This window comes from Gallus gallus, chromosome 1 (assembly GCF_016699485.2).
Source record: "Gallus gallus isolate bGalGal1 chromosome 1, bGalGal1.mat.broiler.GRCg7b, whole genome shotgun sequence".
NCBI lineage: Eukaryota > Metazoa > Chordata > Aves > Galliformes > Phasianidae > Gallus > Gallus gallus.
Window position 1 is genome coordinate 102,903,487 of NC_052532.1, and position 9,597 is coordinate 102,913,083.

Genomic DNA, 9,597 nt, shown 5'->3' on the forward strand with positions numbered 1-9,597 from the left:
GCCTGCAAGCCAAAAAGCGCTCCACATCAGGACGCTGCCGTATTCCTTGAGGGTGCATTTCAAGTTGGTGGGATCTTCATGTGAATACAGAATTTAAATCCCACCACATAGAGGGTGCCTGCCCTCGTCTCCTGTGCCTCACTGGCTACCGCACTTCTCTTTGCCACAATGAAGCCCAACATCCTGTACTTACCTCTCTGGAAAATAAGTCACTCAGTCTTTACTCTTACTTTGCCTCCATAGTCTGAAGGCAAAAGACTCATTTCCTTTCTCAGCTTACCACAAGTCTGCACTATTAAAAACATGTCCATGGTTTCCTATTTGAACGCCTTCCAGACAGCGCTAGCTGTCAGGCTTTTCTTTTCCTGCTATTTCCTCTTTGTGGAGGCAATTAAGGCAGTGTTCAATCTTCCTTCTAATAAATTACAGATTATCTTTCTCATTTGGTTTTACCTCCAGAGCTAGAGTGTAAATAAGTAAATGAAGTAGCATTCATCCCTCAGAACTGCTAGCACCTAAACCAACCCCAACTTTGCCAACCCTTCCCAGGAGAAGATGGGCTCTCTTCAGGGTTGGGCTCAGAAGCCCCAAACTCACAACTGACACTCCCACAAGGTCACCTCAAATACATGCTATACTCACCCAAGTTCTTCATGCAGCTGAGTCCCCATCGCCCTGCATGGCAAAGCCCTGCACCTCACCCTCCACCTAAGAGACCACACCACACAGGCCAGCCTGGATTTTCAGGGCCTGGGTGTTGATCTTCAGCATTTCTGCCTTCTGCCTTCATGCAAGTTTTGTTAAATTCAAGCAGGAACTTGGTATTTTTGTGTATAACTACAATACAAATGCCAATCTAAAGTTGCTGCACAAATCCTGTCTCATTTAAATATGTCTTTAGAAATAGTTTAGACAGTTATTTCAAAGTAAAGTGCTTTAATTTTACCCTGCTGTTTATCAGAGATTTTCTCTCAAAGCTCAGTTGTTCTCAGGATTTTCTTCTGAACACCTTCAGAAAGACTTCAGATCCTCTGCTCTAAGGAAATCCCCTAACCAGCACAAGGCTTTAACAACACCCATGGGCCTCAGTGAGCCTGTGGCTCTGTGCAGGGTGCCATGCAGGCCCAGACCAGCAGCTGCCTCCTGACCCTACCAACACCTCCAATGCTGGCCATGTACTGAAGCAAGGTTACAGCCCAAATAAGCAAGTCTTTGTGTTGGTTTTATAAGAGATGTCATCTTCACATGGATCCACACAGGCATGACAGGAAGATGAAATACTTCACCTCAACAGCTCCAAGTTTTTGTGATCAAGATGCGTGTGATCAAGAATACCTTACACAGTAAAGATGGGAAATTGGCTTTTCAATGTTCAGGTTAGCAGGAAAAAAAGTATTACCATTGTAAGAAATAAAAAGTATAGACCACCAAAAATGAAAAATCTTAACATAAGTGAGACAGCCTTTCCTTGTCCAGACAAAATTTACTCCAGAGGTTCCCCTCAACTCTCTCAAACTCATATGCACACTCTGGGTCCCTCACTTGCTCTTTGACATTTTAGTTTTTGCAACTTCAGCTTTTAATATCCCAAATAAAATTCACATAATGAACTCTGAGGGTTTGGGGATTTTTACTGTTTGTTTTCTCCATAATGAAGAGCTGACATTTTCATAAGTAGTCACATTCTCCTGGATGTCAAGATTATAGACAAGTCCTCATCTGCAAGTTGCTTGCATTTAAGTTCTAGAAGCTATACCAACACCGAAAGATCAGCTTGGGAATTTCAACATCCTCAGTTTTAAAGTTCTGTGAAACAACTTCAGGTCAGTATTATTCTTCCAAGATTTAACGGAACTGAAGGTAGAAGTGGTGAAAGTAAACAGCGATGGAATTAGAATGCTGAAAGTTGTGTCATTAGAAGCAATTTTATTCCATTTCCTCGTTAAAAGAACTGGCCAGAGGACAGACGAAGCATACACAGTAGAGCTGCAGACAAATATCAAATAAGCTTCAAAAGCAACCCCACCACACAAAAAAATGAATCACTAATTCCCATACTGTAACTAGTCGTCAACTATAATCAATCAATTAATACATTTAAATTTACAAAGCTTGTAAGAAAACAAAATTACCAAAATGCTGAATGCCATTTGAAAGTCAATGTCTTTTTATAGTATTTAGCAGCCATTTCCTTTTATTCGGTTTAAGTTCCCCTGAATAATAACCTTCCTTCCCAGTGTAAATAAATATATAGGTGCTGTATGTGTATAAAAATAAGCCTTTATCATGATAAAAAAAATTGAAGCCAAGAATCAAGTTTATGAGAAACTTAGAACATAAATAGTATCAAATCTTCATCAAGAAACAACATCAGAATTCCATTACCTATATTTTAAGGCAGGACACAGGTAGCAAACAGTTTTTCAAGCTATCTTTCAGATGATCACAGAATCATACAATATCTTGAGTTGGAAGGGACTCACAAGGATCATCAAGTCAAACTCTAGCACCACCCAAAATTCAAACCTACATCTGACAGCATTGGCCAAATGCCTCCTGAACAGCAGCAGACTCGGTATTACGACCACTGCCCTGGGGACGTTGTTCCAGTGCCTGACCTCTGGTAAAGAACCTTTTCCTTACAACCAACCTGACTCTTCCCTATGAGGAAGAGTGAACTACTCTATTAGCTCAGTAATCCATATTCCAATACAGTTGAAAATTCCAGTGACAAATAAGTTTATGTTACTAACCATAACGAGAGTAAGTCAATTGCCTCAAAGTTATATTGCTGCGTATGAAAAAAAACGGATGAAAAAAATAGAGCCTTTTGCATGGCCTCAATTCAGGAAAAAAGACATTTTACAGGGTTAAAACTTCAAAATAAGCAATCTCTAAGGCGTGCTGACAAGGTAGGAGAATGCTTGCTGCAGGCGCAGAGACGATGCAAGAGCACGTCAAGGAGACTGGAAGTAACTTCTAAATCCTGCCCCTACATCTCTATTATGTCATCTGTGTCAAATGAATATTATTATTTCTAAATTTTAGAGATGGATGAGGAGACAATTCTCATCTTCACCATAAGAAAAATAAAAAAAGACACATTTTAAGTCTCTAAGCACCAAGTAACTGTATTACCTAAACCTGAGTTGTGTATGTGTAAGTTCCTGTTTCATAGTTCCAAAAAAAAAAGTTCAAATTTCATAAAGTTTCCAAAACAAAATATGGGATATTGCTCACTTATCTTAAACTCCTGTTAGATGTGCTCTGTGTTTTATGAATTCCTAAAAGAAATCACATAAAAAAAATAGTAACTGCCATACTGGATCAACAAATGGCATGCCCTGAAAGGGAGCAATTTTAAAATGCTTTTATGAGCGAGTACAACCAGTTTTGCCCCATTCCTGTCACATGCTATCTGCTGTGGTTGAATAGATAAGCTCTACTCTGGGGAAGGATAAACCAGAGAAGGGTGAACAGGGAATTCCTATCTGGATTAGCTCAAAATGGGTCAGTAGGAACTCAATGGAGCTATCCATCCCTGAATGTAGCTTCTAGGAGCATTTTGCCTTTCACAATGACTTCACATTAACTTTTAACAATCAGGAACCAAAGAGAGGTCAGGTGTGAAATGACTGCTCATGTCCTGCCACAGGTCACCAGAGGGAGGCAAAGGGACCAACACCTTAATTAACACTGCTCTACCAACTTTAGAAAATGTGGTTTCAGAGGCTGGGGCTCTTCTCCCAAAACAGCTGCCTGCTCTTTTGGTTGGGCCAGTTCAACTGCTTGTGGCCATTTTCTAACTCAGGGCTCGGAAGCATCTGCCAGAAAAAGTGACCTACCAAAAAAAAAAAAAAACCACACAGTTTGTTCATTTCAACACAGCACAGGGTCATGAAACCAGCAGAGTCGTCAGTGAGAGCTGAACGGGCTGACTTTAGAAAGCAGAAACCACTGGTGGAAGCACAACGAGCAGCTTGAAGCAGCCAGCTCCTGAACTAGGTCCTCTGCCAGCCATATGGCAAAGTTCAACTCCAGCCTGAAAAGGCCAAGTGGATTACAAACCACAAAGTGTACTGGCACACATGCTTCTATGTTTAAAGCTTGGCTGTCTCACAATCCGTGAAAGACCAGCAGTTGACCAGAACGTTGGCTTCCCTTGGAAAGCCTCTTAAACAAGCGTAGTCTACATTTACCCTTTAATATGAAGTCCTCGAGAGAAGATTGGGTTCTCCTGAACTTGCTGTAAGGATGAGCGAGAAAACACAGCAAGCCAGAAGTCCTACCTCTTAGCTGAGGAAACCACAGTGCTTACAGTGCTGTTACACTGGGAGCTAAACACTTCTGTACACACATACCGACTGGCTGCTATCCAATTTGGTCCCTGTGAATGAGGGCCATTATTCCCATGTAGCTTATTTTCTCTAAGACTAATTTCTCTCACGAAGAGGTAGATATTTTCAGAATTTAGATGCATCTTTAGATCAGAACATTAAAGAAACAAATTAGCTTTTTGAACGTTGTTTTTTTTTAACTCAAATAAAAACAAATACTTAAGTTTCACAACTAAATCACAAGACAATTGATGGGACATACACGACCTATTCAAAGTTATGCACCAGGCACTACTGATTTGTACTCTCAGCTGGCCCTACATCATTGAAAGCGATAGAAAATGTGCCTCAATTGTAGGTACTTCTGAAGGAAAGTCAAGGAAGAAGAGCAGTTTCCATTCCAAGTTCTGAGAGGAAAGTCTCCTCAAACTGACTGCATTCTGTTTAAAAAATAAATTCAGAGCAATACTTTTTCTTCTTCTGACAGTCCCATCTCAGAACCAGTTCAGGTTCACGCCCGTTATCAACATTGCTCTTGGCAATGCTCAGCCTGTCAGCAATCATTGTGAACTCTCACCACAAGAACATGTTCTAACAGTTAACCAAGCTTACAGAAAGTCATTCGGTACTTTTTCAATTTGCTTTACTTTTAATCTTCTTACACCACAGGATTTTCCAAAATCCCCTGAATTTAAATCTAATAACACACAGCTTTTGACTTACGTGTTAAACCCATACTAGATAGATCACCTAACAACTTCAATGAACACATTACCATAGAACACCTAACAACTTCAATGAACACATTACCATACACAAACCCTACTATATGCTCATCAGTAGCAGCCAAAAATTGTTTTTCATTGCCTAGATACAACTTCTGTGACTACTGTCTGAATACAGCCAACACAAAAATGTGATGTACATACACATACATACACACACAACAATGTTAATGTCATACATGAAATATGCTAATGTATGAGGGATCTTTAATACATGTTCGTGTATATTACATTGATAAATCAGGTGACTGTAACATGCATGTGTACACATGATACAAGTGTGTACATTTACATGAACAAATGTAGACTTCTTTATTAACCAAAGATTTTTTTCCCCACCTACTACTTATTACAGACTTGTTAAAAGTGCAACGTCAAAATCGCACTCATTCAGAGTTTTGAGGGTCAAGTACGTAAGTTGAACCTAGAGATAACGCCTTAAGAAAATAAAAAACAGCCTGGAGACACACCTCAAACCAGAGATGAGCCAACCAAACCATGGACCAATTGCCCAGGCTCTGTCTTCAGAGCTCTATTTTCAGACCTGCCCGGAGAAAGCCCCAAGTAGCTTGGCTGAGCCTCCAGAACTGGCCCTGTTTTGGAGGTTGGAAAAGAGTCTTCTTGAGAGACACTGTGATCCTATCAACTAATTTCTTGAACAATTCTCCATACTCAACAGTTGGTGCTAATTATTTTATTGAGCCACTGAGAAATGACTGTCAAGAAAAACACCTGCCATTTCATCAAGCAGTTAAATGAAATATCTATGCCCTGAAGCTACAGTGCCAAACTTTGTGTTTTAAAAGGATGGACAATTAGAAGGAATCTCTGGATCTTTTCTTTGCAAAACATACAAATTGTTTGTCCCCGACAGGTTTTAAACACATGCCAAGAGAAAAGCCATCGTGAAGCTGACCTCCACTTCTCGTTGGTTTCCCCTACAAATCAGAATACTGCTTCATTAAAGCAGTTAAGAAAGGTCACCCGCACTGGTCCCATAAATAGCTAATGGTGAAGGGGGAGAGGAGAAAAAAAAAAAATCTCACAATCTTGTCACCTTCATACGTGCTCTATGAGAAGTATGGCAGCTGGTCACTTTTCCCCCCAGAAAACACAACTGAAGAGAACAAAAGTCTAGAAATTGTTGCTCACTAAACCTAAAAGGCAAGCAGGGCAGTGAGGGAGAAGCTCCTTTTTTCCCTCCTTTAATTTATCCACTTGACTGCCAACGCGCCAGAATCCATAATGCCTGCCCTGCCATTGCAAAATTTTAAGGAGGAAGTTCAAAGCGGATCTCTTAACAACAACAACAAAAAAAAACATCTCCCAGAAAAAAATCAAGAACAGAAGCAGAAGGAAGAACTCAAATTCTGTAATGGAGGCCAAAGAAAAGCTTCCTTTAACTGCCCACGTTACAGGAAGTCATTTTCAAAGGTCTACTTAAAATCTGAACAATTAAGAAATGAGTACTTGGAGCTTTCATTTAAAAAGAGACAAAAATTAAAAGCTTAGAAATCACAGCAATAGGCAGTTGTATAAAAAAGCTGCCGGGCAATATGCTTCTACCAATGTCTTATTAATTCCATTTCAGTTTGCTGGTATGAGAGTCCTGCTTATAGACATGGACCTACAGCAGTACTAGGCACGACAAATCTTGACACCCCAACTGTGTGCTAATTAGAAGAAATCTGAATATGCAAAACTGAGATTGTTCACTCAAATTCACAGCTACTGTCTGTTGCGTTTACCTACTGAAATCAGACAATAAATAGGATGATATTAAATGGTAACCATTGAAGAAAGTGTCACAAAATACTAGAATTCTCGCCCAGTGGACTTCCTACCCCCCCAATTATGATTCACTTGGCTGCAAGTTGCATGCTAAGCAACTGCGACACCACTGTAGCATCACTGTGGAGTACTGCCTTCAGAGATGCAGAAGTATTAATCCACCTGTGATTTTAGAACGGAATTTCTTGTGTCTAATACTGCAAGGCTTTTAATTTTGTTCCTGCTTTCCCTCTTCCTTATGCCACACTCCCTCTGAAAACACGTATAGGTTCTTCAGCTGCTTTCCATAAAGCATGTGCTAAAATGGCAGGAGAAACGGTTGAGTTTGGAGATGAGATCTCAAATCGAATTCAAACATCAAAATTTCACATTTTAGCACACACAGACAACGCAAGTGTGGTAAATGTATGCATGCAATTCCTAGTGTGAAATATTTAAGTATTACAAAAGCAGTCACTTGTTCATCATCAACCTTCAGCGTATCAAGATATAAAGCACCAAGATAAATCACAAGATGAGCAGATGTTAGAAACTACCCCACCACCAAATAGGAAAAAGGGGGAAAATTGCAAAGCCTCAAACACTGCTATGTATCACCAGAGTAAGACCGAAAGCTCCTGCACAAACATCGTCACCCATTTAAACAACTACTTCAAGGCAAAGAACGTCTCTGAAAATTCTGGATGCTACTCCGGCAGGCACCACGGAAAGGATGGGGCTGCAGATGAATGCAGGCTCTCCTCAGAATGGTTTTGATGCAAAACCCAAGCCCTCCTTCTTGCAAGTGCTTATACAGTGCCTACAACTTTAAACCTTTTCCCATATGCATATATATATGTAAGGCTAGGGACAGATCCAATGGACCACCCAGTGACGGGCATCGCTATCTGAAGCACCGTTCCAATTCTATTTTTCCTTTCTTTATTTGGCTCCAGGCACCCAAGGCAGAGATTTCCTTCTATTACTTCCAGGCAGCAAACGGCTGCATCGAGCTAACACCCAAATGAGTTTTATAACTGGAAACCTTAAAGCCCTGAGCCTCTTCACAGCCGCGCATTTTTTTTTATATCCCCTGCTCAGCGTTTCCCAGCCCGTGCCTGGAAGAGCAGCATCGGGCACAGGGACGGGCAGGTACCGGGTCCCCAGGAATAACCGTGTCCCGCGGCACCCCGCCCGGGAGCGAGCCGACCTCCGGGCTCTGGGTCCCGGCTGAGCGCCGGGTGCCAGCCCCGCGGGCTCCCTGAGGCAGAGGAGGCTGGGAACTGAAGGCTCCGGGCCGACGTGCGGCTCCCGGGGGGCGGCTCCCCGCACACCTTCACCGGGCGGCACCGGCTGCCCTCTGCGCTCAGCCCCGGGGGGCGAGGGGAGCCCACCCGTCCCCGCCCCGCCGGGACCTCAGCGGAGGGTGTCGCCGGGCCGGGGCGGCGCGGGCAGCACGGGGCAGCGGGGAAGGAGGAGAGGAGGGCGATGCCGCCCAGGGCCGGGCCGTCCGCCGCTCGCATGACGGCGCCCCACTGCTGCACTGCAGCGGCGCCATCTTCTCGCGCTTCGCCGCCGCGCAGCCCCAGCCCGCCCCGCCGCAGGGAAACCCGCCCCGCGGCTCCGCACGGCTCGGCTCGGCACGGCACGCCGCCCCCGCCCCGCGTCCCCGCCGCCCGGCTGCCGCGCCAGCCCCGCCGGGAGGCTCCTCGCCGCCGCCCCGCGCACCTGCGAGGGTGTGCGCGACGGGGCGGGCGCGGTGCCTCCCCCGCACGCCGCTCCGCACGCCGCCCCCCGAGGCCCCGCGCCCCCCGCCCGGCCGGCAAAGTTTCCCTTCCCCGACCCTCGACGGAGGAACCCCCGGGGACGCGCACCGTCCCCGCGAAAAGCCTGAAGGCAACGGTGGGCGCGGGCAGCCGGGTGGCAGAGATGCGCGGGGCCGAGAGAGCCGCCGACCTCTCTCTCTGCCTCCGTTCTGCCCCCGCCGCCCCCTCACTCGGCGGGAGCGGCCCTATTGTTCGCCGGCGGCCGGGGAAGGAAGCTCCAGCGCCGGGCAGGCACCGGGGACCTCCGCCGAGCCCCACCGCAGGGGCGGCTCCGGGCAGACAAAGCCTTCGGGAGGCGCAGGAGGACGGCGGGAGCAAGCCCCCGCCCGACCGCCCCCTGCCCCGCTTACCTCAAGGGCCCGGGCGGCGCCGGCGGCCAGCAGCAAAAGGGCTAAGTGGGGCAGCATCGCGGCGGCCGAGAGGGGAGGGGGGAGAAGGGCGGCCGGCCGGCGGGACGCGCTGGGCTACAGCAGTAAATCCGCGGGGCCGCGCCGCTGCCGGGGAGAGCGACTGAGCTGCAGCGGCACCACCGAGCGCCGCGGCGGGGCCGGTCAGCTGATGGCCCGGCCCGCCCCCGAGCGGGCGGTGCGGCGCGGCCCGGCCCGGCCCTCCCGCCCCGCGGAGACCCCTAGCGGCCGCGCACGGGTGGAGCGGCACCGGCTCCGCGTCGGCGCGCTGCGGTGCGGTGAGGTGCGGTGCGAGCACCTCGGGGGCCAGCTCGGTCGTACGGAGGCCTGGACAGCCCTTAGACTGGCTTGAAGGTGGTGCGTCTGGCTGCTCAGCCTCTCACGCAATACATAATCTGTCTCCAAAACACTCGAGCACGCAAGTGAGGCCTCAGCCTCCTGCTGGGGAGGTAGCAGTGACCCCCGGCATTGC

General features: G+C 46.6%; 1 protein-coding gene across 6 annotated transcripts in view; it reads right to left on the bottom strand.

The window, feature by feature from the left end:
* Positions 1 to 9,271, bottom strand: part of APP (amyloid beta precursor protein) — a 199,378-nt gene extending 190,107 nt beyond the window's left edge. For 2 of the 6 annotated variants that reach the window (XM_015299094.4, NM_204308.2), the window contains exon 1: positions 9,069 to 9,271. In XM_015299094.4, coding sequence (XP_015154580.2) covers positions 9,069 to 9,125 — 57 coding nt within the window. In that variant the 5' untranslated portion in view covers positions 9,126 to 9,271. Of the gene's footprint in view, positions 1 to 8,620; positions 8,682 to 8,766; positions 9,000 to 9,068 lie in introns of those variants that run through there. The other 4 variants (XM_046943383.1, XM_046943439.1, XM_046943417.1 and 1 more) reach the window with 2 other exon arrangements.
* Between the last annotated feature and the right edge of the window lie 326 nt (positions 9,272 to 9,597).